Here is a 13,878-nt window from a genome sequence, read left to right as displayed (position 1 = left end):
GGGGGGGGGGGGGGGGGGGGGGGGGGGGGCGCTGTGGATTGTTTAGCATGTGAATTCTGAACAACTGTCTTGCACTCCTCCCTAGCTAATTGGTTTCCTTCTATTTTATTTTCATAATATATAAGATATTTAATTTGATTTCAGTTGACATATATGTTGTTCAATTTTAGATGTGCACAAATATAATTAAATTTATATTAAATTGAACAAGTAGACACACACATTTTATGTAACATAATACACATAGAACGACATGTAAGATGTAAAATTGTCACTTAAGATATTTGTCTATTTGTTCAACTCTATACTAATTTAAGTGTCTATCTATATATAACATATTTATATATGATACCAAAAAACAATAGTGTTTAAGATAATTTCTGCTCACCTTAATTAATTGTGTAGGTATTTTTATTAGTACCCGATAATCGTGTCAATCAAAATTGGAAATTGTTACACTATACATTAGCCCCAAAAAATATTTTTATGTTTAGTTAGTATACCGTGTATAATCTCCTTTCATCGAATTTGTAACAGTTCCATTTTTAATGATTTTCCAGATGAAACTAGAAATTACCAAGGAATTATGCATAGCATATATAACCACTGTATAATATGTATATAATTTATATTTGTTATAAATTTATTATACACGTGTTATACATTGAGAACACAGCACTACAAAAGATTACAATTAAGTGAGTTAAAAAAAATTAATCGACTAACTATTTATTTTTTTTAAAATCCCTTTACTTATATAGATAGAATAAACTCATCTGAATGTTTGTATTTATTTTAAAATTTTTGTGATTTTATTTATTGACTAAAAGGATTGTGTTGCTAGAGAAAAATAATTTGATTAATTAGTTTGTCAAAGTTATTTGGACACGCAGAAACAAAGGCATGTTGAGAAATTTGTATGTTTGTACTTTGTATCTTCTCATAGAATTCGTGGGGTATGGTTGACACCTCTCTCTATGTACCATTTTTTTCGTATAAATTCCTATGAGTTTGAATTGTCAAAGGAGCAAAAAATATTAATTTAATCAAATTTTTGAATGATTAATCAAAAAATTGTATAATCAGGTTTTTGAATGAAGGGAGAAATTTAATCTAAAGGGTGGATTATTCACATTAGAGTAAATACACCTAAGTTGAAATGAGTATCTAATTAACAAATGCAAATAACAAGCATCTGAGATTTTGTTTCGTAATTTCTTATAAATTTGTTTTTAATTTTATGTCCTTTTAAACTAGATTTTTTTTTTATTTTTACACATTAAAAATTTAAAGGTAATTTCTTCTTCTATTCAATTTGTTAGTGACCACAAGAAATCTCCACAATACTAATCGAAGGTCGTATTCCTTTTACTATATAATAAGAAGAAAGAAAGCAAATAAGTATTTTCTATGTCTCAATTTATGTGGCACTTTTCGTTTTTCGAGATTCAAACAATTTAAGTTTGACTAGAAATTTTTGCATGGAATCTTTAAATTTTTTTGAAATGAAATTTATATATTTGCAAACCACGTAAAAAAATATTATAAGTCACAATAATTGGCAATTCAAAATAATTAAAAGATATATAAAAAATTTATGGTCAAATATAGACTTGTTTGAATCATGAAATCCGAAAAGTGCCACATAAATTGGGATGGAGGGAGTGATTTATTTGGCATCTGAATAGTAATATCCGTTTTATTTTAAATATAATTGTTTGTTCTTCACTACCATAAGTTGACTTCATGGCCCAATGGATAAGGCGCTGGTCTACGAAACCAGAGATTCTGGGTTCGATCCCCAGTGAAGTCGTTTCTTCTTTTTGGGAAAAATCATCCATGACACTCTTTCATTATTGTCAAAAAGAATTTTCACGTATTTGTTATACTGCTCAAACTCTTCAAAACTGTCAATGAATGCGTTTCGGATTCTCCAAAAATATATTTTTAGGAATTCGATATGGATGTGACATCGAAAGTGAAGAGTCCGTGCAAATTAACGTATTTGTCCTATAAAAAAGAATTAAACCCACACATAGAGGGTTGTTGTATAAGAATTATTTATTAAATGTGGACTTAACATTAATTTATTATTACATTTTAGTAAAACGGGTTGAATGTTACTTTCTCCGTTTCAATTTATTTGAGCTACTTTTCTTTTTAGCATGTTTAAAAAAGAGTGATCCTTTTTTTCTTTTTAGCAACTCTTTAGTTCAACTTTTCATATGACATGTTTATGACCACAAAATTCAAGGGCATTTGGTACATTCTATATATTTTTAATTTAAGATTACAAGATTCAAAAGTTTTTTTTTATTTCCTAAACTACGTACAAAGTTAAAATATAGACCAAACAAATTGAAATAGACAAAGTAATAGTTAGTGGACAAGACAAAGGTCGTGCATTTATGTGGATTGCATATGGGCTTGTATTCGTTTCATATAATATGTATAGGCTGGTAATAGTGTAAGCCTGTTGGAGATCAGTGAGCTTGTAATAAGGGAGACACTAGGTTAAGGCTTCTAATCGTATAAATATGACTTATGAGGTTAGGTCCCTTCTCCTGCCTTAACCTAACACACATTCCTTTAAGGTGTCAGCCGTCATAAGCCAAAGGAAAGAAAGACTCATCCTAATTCGTCTTCAGTTGTTCATTGCTATAGATGATAAAGGTACGCACCTTCTTTTCACATATTTCACTATATTATATAGGCGTTCTTGGTTTATGTGATTATTGTCATTGTATTTACAGTTTAATCTAACATGTTGTAGATATAATTAAACAATTAAAATGAACCATATCTATCAAAACTTTTAAACTAAATGGCCACTCAATTCAACGGAATTTAGGACTTCCATCACATTCATAAAAATGATAATTGCACATTTAGAATATATCAAACTTGAACTCAGAAGTTAGATGTCTCAAGACCAGATAACGCACATATATTCATATACTGACCATATTTAAATAACTTTATATAAATCTAAGAGTTCGATTGATACGACAAAGGTAATTAAGGAAATTTCAAGGGAGCTATCGTGTAGGGGAAATGGAATTGTTAGAGCCGATATTCTTTTCAAAAGGGTGTATTGTGTTGAACAAGTAGGTGTAACGGTTAATTCTACGACGATGATCCTACTGGTGGGTTTAAAAAGATGTGCATGGAAAATAAAGTGTTTTTTTTTCGAAAAAAAGACACTAAGAGAAACAATACAATTTGAATAACACCTTTTCACATTAAATGGATTGTGATTTTTTCTATAAGTTGTAAATCTTACGACTTTTTTTATGGATTGTGACTTTTGTGATAAGACACCATAAACACATGTTCATACTTTCCTCCTATCTTTGAATTAAACTACAATTCTTTTTTGATCTACTACTCTTCTTCTTGCACTTTAAAAATTCTTGTTTGATTTACTATTGTCGAGTGAGTTCGTTGTTCATCAAAGTTTGCGGTATCGCTACACTGGTGAGTTAATCTTTTTATTTAGAGAGCATAGGTGTATTCAGGATTTTGAGATGATGGGTGTACTATAACGAAAAGGTGGATCTAAGATATAATTTAATTAGTTTAACATTTAGGTTCTTATCACTAAAAACCATTAAAATTTTAAAATTATAGGTCCAAAAGTATTTTTTATCTATCCAAACCACTTAGAGAGGTGATACCCAATTTTAGAAAGGAAAATAAAACAAGATAAATAAAAGATTCAAATTTCTATACTTACTTAGAGAGGTGCACCCAATCATCATTGCACGACATTATATGATATTTCAAGTGTGAATTCACACATCTATATTTAAATATATTTTAAAAAAATATAACACTGCTATATATGATTTCAGGAGGGAAGCATGGGTTCACGTGAACCCGATGACTTCCTCCTAGATATGCCTCTGCCAGAGAGGATATATTCCATAACCTTGAATACATAGAGGAGAATAATTTTCTTTAAGGACACAATTCAGTAGGCTCAATTTTTTCCTAGTAAAACAAATATATTTTTAGTGGACTCGATTTTTATCCTATTCATAGACAAATAAACCTATCAGTCTTCCACAATGGTTAACTTTGAGCGAGTTGAAGTGATTGAGCCATGCTCATTTATTGCTTCGATCAATTCTAACCCGTCCAAGTTAAGACCAAAATAGGCCTCGGATTAAAATTTTCAGATTCTCAACATTGAACTCATATGGAAACATCAAATTATGGGTTTAGATCTAATATTTGTTGAAATTTTGATAGATTTTAACAAATATATCTATATTTTGTATGATGTATCAAAAAGTTACGAGTTCATGATCTAATCGAAAGGCTATATTTATCCCTGAAACATATGGAATCAGCACCCTGTTCACCCTTAAACAGTAAAACCCACAAAGCAGAAATAAAAAGGACACCAGATGCCTCATACTTTAAGGAAGCACTTGTCGAATTTCGAAATTCAAAGATACACTCCAACTTATAATCTTTGCATCAAAAGACAGGGTTCTCCAAAAGCCTTCCCATTTAAAAAGAAAAAGATTACATGCAGTACTTGATGGGAGCAGGTAGGTAAATGCTTAAATGGCTCATTCATAGAACATCAAGCACAAAAAATTGAATACATGGGAACCATTGTTTTTAAATAAATAAGCAAAGCTTTTAAAAGGTATCTCCCTACTAAAAAGATTAGGATAAAAAAGAGAACCAAAAGTATGACCACAATTCCACGTTACATTAGTTGTTTGGAGCAATAAACAAAGCAGGTACCCTGCCTCCAAAGAGAAATGGAGGAAAAATGCACTTTTACACAACTTTGAGATGGGACAATTAACCACTGCAAAAACGCTCGTATCAACACTCGGTAATTCTAGCATCATCCTTGCAGCAAAACTAAAACCCAAAAAAGATGGAACTCGAAAGATATTATTCTGTTCTAATTTGTCAGAGGACAAAAAAAGCAGGCGATAGAGGCCAAAGAATCCACAGTACTTGAAGATCACCATTTGTCCCCGGATCTTGTCCTGCCAAATTACGCAAGATATTAATAGCAACATCGTACATCTCAGAAACAGAAAGCATCAAACCATGACAAATAAATTAACCACTTCCCGGGTAGCATATATCTGCCACATCTACCTTGAGGTACCAAAACGGATGAGTAGAATGCATAGTAACTCATTACATCCCACATATCATTTCTTCCCTTAGTGGGAATTTGATACTCGCAACAGAGTCCCTGGAGGACAAGACTGGAATATCTTTGCCCGCAGGAATCATTAGCAACTCACATCACATCAAGATTTTTTTTTGGACAAGTAAACATCACATCTGGAAATTCTCAGAAAGAAATTTCAGTGTTTGAGAAAATACGTTACTCCCACAGGTTCAAAACTCACTGCTCATCCTTGTGTCCACTTTCAGCAATATCTTAGACATTCAGTCAACAGGACTAATAAAAGAATAAATCACATACATGGGCATTTTACATTTTGTGCTGTCCATTTCTTTTCACAATTTCTCAGGGAATGGTAAAGGGATGTCACTAGCTGCAATTCTCGTCACACCTTCACTGTGGTATATCAATCACTTGATATTACTGTAATTTCAATTCTTTGCAAAAACAAGCTATGCCAAAAAAATGCTATAAACAGACATCAAAAGAAGAGAAAATGTTTCCACCTGACTCAACAATTTCCCCCCAAAATTCGGAACATAAAGAATCCTATGACGAGGAAAAAACCTCACAGAAAACCAAATCCTGAAAGTAAACTATCCGCAAGACAATTCCACGTAGGATGTTGAAACACCAGAACACTATGTGGTTGGAGAATCAATGAGATAACAGATGCTTTAAAAATAGAATTTATCACAGAAAACAGATTCATCTTGAAAACAACAATCCTCTTTGATCCATCCATCCCGTCTTGAATAACGAACTCCTACTTACTTTTAGACTGGACCATATTTGAATTTGCAATTGCCACTTAAAACAGTACTGCAAAATCCTATACCCTTGACAGACCCAAAATGAATAAAATATAGAGAAAACAAGAAGGCCAAAATGATTTCTGGAATGCTATGCATGGCAGATTTCTGAGACAGAAAGACAGTTCAAGTCAAGAAAAATATTAGACACAAGTGCCATCAATAAGTAGGCAAGTAGAAACAAACTTATAGCTGCAAGGAAAAATAAGCATGGGAAGTGTTGGTGAATGTGTCTGGACAGAGAGAGAGAGAGAGAGTTCTACCTATCAGACTCCCGGCTGCCAAAATATCCTCCTCTACCTCCTTGGAAAGATCTTCTCTCATCACCTGGCCTTGCCCATGCATCTCCACCACCCCGTGATCGAGGCCTCTCCACCTGTTCATTTTGCCTGGCCCATGCATCTGCACCACTACGTGATCGAGGCCTCTCCATTTGGTCACTTGGTCTTGCCCATGCATCTCCTCCACCGCGTGATCTAGGCCTGTCCATCTGATCACCAGCTCTACGGTCCTCATAAGATGCTTGATGAGAAAGGCTCCTATCAGGATGTCCAGCACCCCTGCCTGATCCAGAGCCTGGCCTTTGAATGGGTTTCTGACTGAAACGGACTTTGTCATCCAAATCACGGATCAGCAGTTCCAAGTCCTTCTCTTTCTGATTAATCACATTCTGTAAATTAGTCTTGTCCTCCTCTGAACACTCTGTAGCTTCCTTTCTGAGCTGCTCTATTTCTTCTTTCAGATTCTTTTCCTCCTCCGTCTCTGGTCTGAAATGTTTAAGTGATCAAGAAAAGAAATATGGTTAAACTCTCTTCATTTTCTTTAATTTCTTTCTTTGTTTTTTGCTCAAGCAATTACCAAAAGGAATGACCATAATAAATGATTAGATAAACTTCAGAAGCCCTAAATAACCAATACAGATGCATCTCATTTTTGAGTATTTCTTAATACAGTAAACATCACCTAACCTCGTTCTTCAAATTCTACAAAGATGACGTTTTCTTCTTTTTTTTTCTTGGATGTTTGATAGGTAAATGGTACAAACAGAGCACTCAGCCCAACCCATATTCTTTCTAATTTCCAACAATTGTAGAACCCTCTTCTTTTACTTGGGTTGTCGTACTTGAGCTGAGGGTCCTCCGGAAACAGCCTCTCTACCTCCATGAGGTAGTGGTAAGGTCTGCGTACACCCTACCCTCCCCAGACCCCACTTAGTGGGATTTCACTGGGTATGTTGTTGTTGTTGTTGTTGTAGAACCCTTTCAGGAGTGAAGAGGACCTATTTCCTGCCTCATCCACTAACTGAAACCACTAGTTCTTATGGACACTAAAATATACTCACTCCATCCCTAAATTTGACCAGCGCGGCAATCAAGAGCACAATATTCAACTATTGAGTTTGACAGACAAGTTTTTCAGGTATTAGTTTGAAATGCGATGAGTTCTTCAAAAAGAAGTTAGTTTTGGAATGTGACAAAAATTGTAGTAGTTTCTTCTTTTTATAACTGTGCTGTTCAGGTCAGCTTAAGCATACCTCAACTAATTCCAAGAGAGTACACACCATTACAGGTACCGAGTAATAAATTTACAATAGTTAAAGGATATCACATCAAATTTGAATAATGAATAATGTCAGATTGTAATGTTTGAACAAAAGAAGAGAGAAAATATTGTCTAACCTTTCTAAGACAGACAAAAAAGGAAGTTATGTGTTGTTATTGGAACAGGTGTACTCTCTAATATATATAATATATAACCAGGCAAACTCTTCAACTTGCACAATGAGTAACAACATTCTCTAACAAATATTGCAAAATGACAATTTCCATCCGGGCATGCTGACTTGAATATAAGATGGGATATTAATATCAAAGAGCATGAACTTAACTTTATCTTACCACATCCTACATATGTCCTGTCATTTGAAAGGACTGATTTAATGTGGTAACAATTAAGAAATTTACAAGGTCAGGTGAAGGAGTAATGCTCCCATAAGGAGGCTGAATTTTTATTTTTTTGGACTTGCGTTTGCATGACATTGTTTTTTTCCTGACATATTTATGGTGTGATATATACTCGTACAAGATAGCAATGCCTAGCAGAGGGAGTGGGAAGTTTTCATGTAGCCTTCACATAAATCAAATCCTAGGTGTCACCCTTATTTTGCATCAAAAAGACTCAACAGCAATAGCAGGCATGTACAGATAATGAAAAAACCATTTAATGCCCTTTTACAAAGGGGAAGACAACGATACCTCCTCCAACCAACACGTAGAAGGAAGAGAACACATGACATAACAAAAACAGATATACAAGTACTATGCAAACACGTGATATAAAACAAAAGGAGAAATAGAACTACTAATATGTATCAATCTTCTATCTATCACTAACTTAACGAACACTAATTATCACTCCATTTTATGGAACAAAGGTAAAAAATTTAACTATAAATCAAGTTGATCAGGAACTCTAAACAAAATGGATAGTAAAAGTACCAGTTAGTTGGCTACAAGAAAACCATTTATTTCTCAATTACTCCCTCCGTCCCAATTTATATGAGTTAGTTTGACTTGGCAAAGAGTTTAAGAACATTCGAAACTTGTGGACTAAAATAAGTTAGATGTTTGTGTGTTTATTAATCATTTCATTGAGGGTAAAATGAACATTTAAAAGTTAAATAGCTACTAAATATAGACATGTGTCATTCTTTTTGGGACTGACTAAAAAGGAAAGTGGGTCATATAAATTAGCACAGGGGGAGTAATATGGACAAGGGCAGAGAGTGGTCCCATTATCTCCAAGTTTCGAAGTTTGTGGTTGGTCCTAAGCAGTGTTTTGAACGGCGAAAGGCGACAAAAGGTGACAAGGGCCTGCCTCGCCACGAGGCAAGGCGAGCCGCGAGGCGCTCGCCTTTTTGAATTAAGGCGCCAATTAATACCAAAAATTAAAAATTTTAATTGCACATATAAATATCCAAAATCTTAATAGCAATAACATATATTAGCAAATATTTTAATTCAAAAACTAATAGTGAACAGAGCACTGAGTGAGTGAACAACATTGTTCACTACCACACTAAAAACAGAGCACAGTAGTGAGTGAAAAACAGAGTAGTGAAGAAGAGGAAGAAGAAAAGAAGAGAAGAATTAGAAGAGAGGAACTGAAGAAGAAGAAGAAGAAGTCGCGAAACGGCGAAGGAGCAGCAGTCGCGAAGTCAGTTGAAGAAGAAGGTCGCAAAGTCAGTGTTTGCAAAAAGGAGGCAAACACGAAGGGTTCGCGACTGAGGAGAAGAGGAGGCAATCGCAAATGTGGAATGTTTGCAAAAATACCCAAAATAAAAACCTATTTTGGCTTTTAATTATAAATCAGACCTTTAAAAAAAAAAAAAAAAAAGTGACGCCAGCCTTGTCACAAAAGGTCGCCATTTCGTCGCCATAGGTCACCATTTTCAACTCGCCTCACCTCGAGGCAAATAGGCGAAAGTGCCTCGCCTCGCCTTATCGCCAAGGGCGAAAGGCAAGCGCCTTTCACAACACTGGTCCTAAGGGTTGGGGGCCAGATGGATTTATCGGTCATCAAAAGAAATATTGAGAAAAATTCCCTCCCCCAAAAAATGTATCTAATAAGGTCTAAGTTGTGCGGCCTCTTCATTGTTGCTTTAAAACCCATGTCAACAGGACACAAATGTGAGTGCGGGATTTGGTCAACCCACATCGAATACTTTGACTAGATTCCATGGACAAATTTTGGGGGGAAATTGAGAATTTGATTTCTCAAAATAAAAGATAAAACAGATTTAAGACATGGGAAATGACATACCTTCAAACTTCATGGGCGTTGCAAGAACAAATGTGTGAGCTTAGTGATATCTGGAGTTGCTTTCTATTAAAATGTTGTATTAATTAAAAACTACTAGGTGACTTCCAGAAAGTACCCTGGAGGAGAATACTTTGTAATAGCTATGAAGCACCTAAATGGATTTTCATCATGAGAGTAGCTGCTTTGGGGAAGCTGTACACAATAGATAAACATGTTAATTGGCGTGTCAGCCAAGCTTGCTCCTTGTGATAACAGGATTTGAAAGCATTTTTCATCCTTTTTTTTGGTGTGCACTTTCCGCCTATATCTGGAGAAGGATACTGCTATGGCAAGGGATCAGAAGACAGATTATGGGCTGGCAAGAGGAGATGGGTTGGATGAATGCTAATATTAAGGGTAAATCTGGTAGTGCCAGCATTTTTAGAATGGCTGTGGTGGGATGTGTGTATCATATCTGGCACAAGAGAGATATGAGAATGTTTCAGAATAAAAAAGAAATGCTGAGGGCATTCTAAAAGATGCCATTCTAGAGGTGTTCTACAGAGGAAATTCAAACACCAAACTAGAACTAAAGCTGAATCCTTGAAGTACTACTGTGTACTTAATCTGGGAGGGTATTTAGGTGGTAGGTTACTGGCTTGTTCTGCTGAAGGTGTACTATACAGTTAAAGTTTTTTTGTTATGTTGTAATACTCCAGTTTGGTAACAAAATCTTTTATTTACCAAAAAAAGAACATACCAATATGGCCACTACTATAGTTACCAACTTACTAGCCAAGATAGTAACTCAACTGCACAGTATGGAACTATGGATATAGCACCAAGTCACCAAAAATACCAAACCCCACACCAATCAACGACCATTTTAGTTTAACAATTTAGAAAGCATCAAAACAAATGCCAATTCAGAAGTGTTAATTGTAGGAAAAGAAACCAAACCTGTCAACACGTCGATGCTCCAAATCCAAATCAATCTTTCTCCAGTCTAAACCTTTTTCTTCAAGCAAAACTTCCCTAGGCTTTGCATCTCCAAAAGGATTAACCTTTGGCTTAGGTTTAACACCACCACCTTCCACCATTCCCCCTTGCAATGTTGTGCCTTCAGAACGGACCGACTGTGAACTCCCAGGCCTACTTGAGTGTGAGCTTGTTGGCCTACTTCCAATTCCCTTCTTCACCTCAATTTCCTTATCCATTTTCTTCCAGTCCAATCCCTTCTCCGCCAACACCTCCTCTCGTGGCCTCGCCGCCCCAAATGGATTAGGCTTGTTCACTTTCACCACAGTCTCGTTCACATTTTCACTTCCCACCTCCATCTTGGGCGGATCCAGAACCAATCTCTGCCTTTCATGGTTTGCCTCACGAGACCAACGCTCTGGTTCAGGCCTCGAATCAGGGAACCAAGACCTCCCTTGTGGTGGTGGGGCGACATTGGACTTTTTCGAAGCACCCCAATTGTCATCACCATCAGCCCTAGAAATTCCATCTCCGGATCCGAGAGAACCATACCTATTGGAACGGGCGGAACCGGAATCCAGTGATTGCATGGGTAACGATTTCTTCGATGAAGCCCAATTATCAACCTCGTCAGCTCTAGATGGTTGATCATAATCGGAACCCCTAGAAGGTGGACCTCGTCGATCATCATCAAATCCACCATACGACCTCCGATTACCACCCCAGGAACCGTCACCATCAGCCTCTCGGTCTCGTCCCCGACCGGATGGTGGGCCCATACCACGGGACCCATAGTTAGAAAACCCACCACCAAGACGACCATGTTGCATTTCATCAGCGGATCGTTCCTTTGGACCGGTGGGAAGGCGGAGCATCTCTTCGGGAGTTAAGCGGCTAGTGGATCCGGAGCCATAGCCTCCGGCAGGGGTGTAGGTGCTCTGCATCGTGAACTCTTGTAAGCTCATCTTGGTTTTCTTCTTCTGCTTGGTGTTAACGGCTTCCTTTAGGCTAGGGTAACTCTGGGTGTCTTTCCCGGCGCCGGCGCCGGTTGGCGCAGCGGCAGCAGCAGCAGCTTCGGCAGCGGCTTGTTCCTTTTCCTCGGCTTCGGCCCTTTCGGCTTCGGCGGCCCAAGCGCCGATATTTCCCCATGGAGATTTCGACATTTTCGAAGAGAGGAAATGAATTCAATTCTAAAATGAGATACTTTCCTTTTTTTTTCCAACTTATAAAACAAACCTCTATTTACTCTTAACAGGTCGGGGCTGCAATTGAGATATCCGGACCACCCACTTTATTATAATTCATTTTTTCTTTTCTTATTACCTCAATATTTCTGTATTAATTTTATATAATTTTTAGTTGCTAGGTTTTCAAATATTGTATAAAAGTTATTGATATATTATTTTTATACGGTGTTTGCTTACCTTTTTTGTAATCCTACATAACAATACTTGTATAACTTATGAGGGAATCTATGTATAATTATACGGGATAGAGAGTGAATATTAGTTATGTGGTATTAGTTATACATGTATCAATATGGTAAATTACACATTCACTCCTATTAATTTACTCTTAAATGTATATTAATTTACATCAAATCAAATAATTAATACATGTTAAAAAAATCACTATCAATTTTTTTCTTTGAGTTTTTTGTCTTGTTAATTGCTTAATTACTTCTAATTTTTTTTGTTTGAATTCTTGTTAATTGTTTTCTTTTTAGTTAAAAATAAGGTTTATGTTTTTTGCTTAAAAATAGTTTTTTTTAGTTATCTGTTATTTATTTTATTTTAAATTGCATATTACTTAATCGCTTAATGATATCTAATACAAATTACTTATCATTACTTTTAGTTATTTGTTATTTTTAGCTATTGGTATTTATTTAATTTTAATGTGTTATTTATATAATTGCTTGTTTTAATGGTTATAATAAATATTAGCTCACTAATTACTTTTGAAATTAAAAATTAAAAATTAGCTCACTGATATATTGTAATCTCTACATAACTAATACATGTATAACTAAACATTGCATAACTAATACATGTATAACTAAACCCTGCATAACTAATATATATATAACTAATACACGCATTACTAATACTTGCATAACTCTATCTAGCTACCAAATGACCCCTAATGGAACTCAAACATGAAAATAATTTAAACTCGCAATAACAAATTGAGAAGTATGTTAGGACCTTTTTGTCGAAGAATTTGAATAGGTAAAAAATTCATCATTTTCACGTTTGAACTCCTTTAATATGGACAAAATGAAACGGTTTTTTTGTGGTATGAATATGAATAAATCAAAACAGTAAAAGATGACAAATTTCAAGCTAAAAGTGACTCAAAATTGTTCATCGATACTATCAATGGAGTTTCCAAATCCCCATGGAATATTTGGGATGAAGTGAAAAAGCTAAAAAAAAAAAACCAATTTTGATTTTAACCATTGTTTTAGAAAAACAAATCAAGTAGCAGACAAATTTACTTACTTAAGTCACACTTTTGAGCAACCTCAGCCCTTTAGCGTGTTTGCAAATTTGTCATGAATAATTAAAGACCTCGGGAATATCGACAGATGAAGTTTACAATTAATATGCACATCTAATAAAAGAAACAAAGACAACATCTTTGAGTCTTTCCAGAGGATGAAACCCAATATCAAATATATCTATAAGAGTAGCCGAGTAGGACTATTTGGAGGTCTCCCACTGTCACGACCCCGGGGGTATACCCTAGAAGTAACATGGCGTACTTAACCCCGAAGGGGGTCTCATACAAGTCTTTAGCATATCATAACATAAGATAATAGAAAAGTATGGAAATTTTAAAACTTTATCCATACAATCGAAATCTTTATAAAAGCAAGCTTTAGTCTTACTACACTTTGTCTCAAACCATCTAAACTCAACTTTGAATAAAACCTTTGGGACACAGCCCATACAATAGTCTCATGACATGAAAATAAAAGACATAAAAGGAAATGGTGGCTTTGTCCCTGAAACTATGAGGACTTGTTAAGAATTCATCACCAACTTAATTATTTACTTAAGATAAATAAAGAAAAATCTAGAATATTCCGGAAGTGTAGAGAATTGAAGGAATATC

At 35.2% G+C, this 13,878-nt stretch overlaps 1 protein-coding gene and 1 non-coding gene across 2 annotated transcripts; one reads left to right on the top strand and one right to left on the bottom strand.

Moving 5' to 3' along the window:
• The first annotated feature begins 1,740 nt into the window (after positions 1-1,740).
• TRNAR-ACG (transfer RNA arginine (anticodon ACG)) lies at positions 1,741-1,813 on the top strand. Its single transcript has one exon. It is a non-coding gene; the product is annotated as a tRNA-Arg (tRNA).
• Positions 1,814-4,560: 2,747 nt separating this feature from the next.
• On the bottom strand, positions 4,561-11,968 carry LOC125866735 (eukaryotic translation initiation factor 4B1). Its single transcript, XM_049547078.1, has 3 exons — positions 10,741-11,968; positions 6,243-6,746; positions 4,561-5,015 (listed from the first exon to the last, which is right to left on the bottom strand). The coding sequence occupies exons 1-3, from the start codon at positions 11,919-11,921 to the stop codon at positions 4,991-4,993; spliced, it is 1,710 nt and encodes a 569-aa protein (XP_049403035.1). The 5' UTR covers positions 11,922-11,968; the 3' UTR covers positions 4,561-4,990.
• Between the last annotated feature and the right edge of the window lie 1,910 nt (positions 11,969-13,878).

The sequence above is a fragment of the Solanum stenotomum genome, chromosome 6 (genome assembly GCF_019186545.1).
Source record: "Solanum stenotomum isolate F172 chromosome 6, ASM1918654v1, whole genome shotgun sequence".
Lineage (NCBI taxonomy): Eukaryota > Viridiplantae > Streptophyta > Magnoliopsida > Solanales > Solanaceae > Solanum > Solanum stenotomum.
Note: the sequence above shows the minus strand (reverse complement) of the source record. Positions and strands in the feature narration are given on the sequence as shown.

What these genes read in the sequence shown, in the direction of transcription:
- LOC125866735 (XM_049547078.1), bottom strand. Translation starts at nt 11,921, where the DNA reads ATGTCGAAATCTCCATGGGGAAATATCGGCGCTTGGGCCGCCGAAGCC. An exon ending in GAGCATCGACGTGTTGACAG is followed by an intron (nt 6,747 to 10,740) that starts GTTTGGTTTCTT and finishes TAAACATTTCAG; the next exon opens with ACCAGAGACGGAGGAGGAAA. An exon ending in GGCAGCCGGGAGTCTGATAG is followed by an intron (nt 5,016 to 6,242) that starts GTAGAACTCTCT and finishes GTAATTTGGCAG; the next exon opens with GACAAGATCCGGGGACAAAT.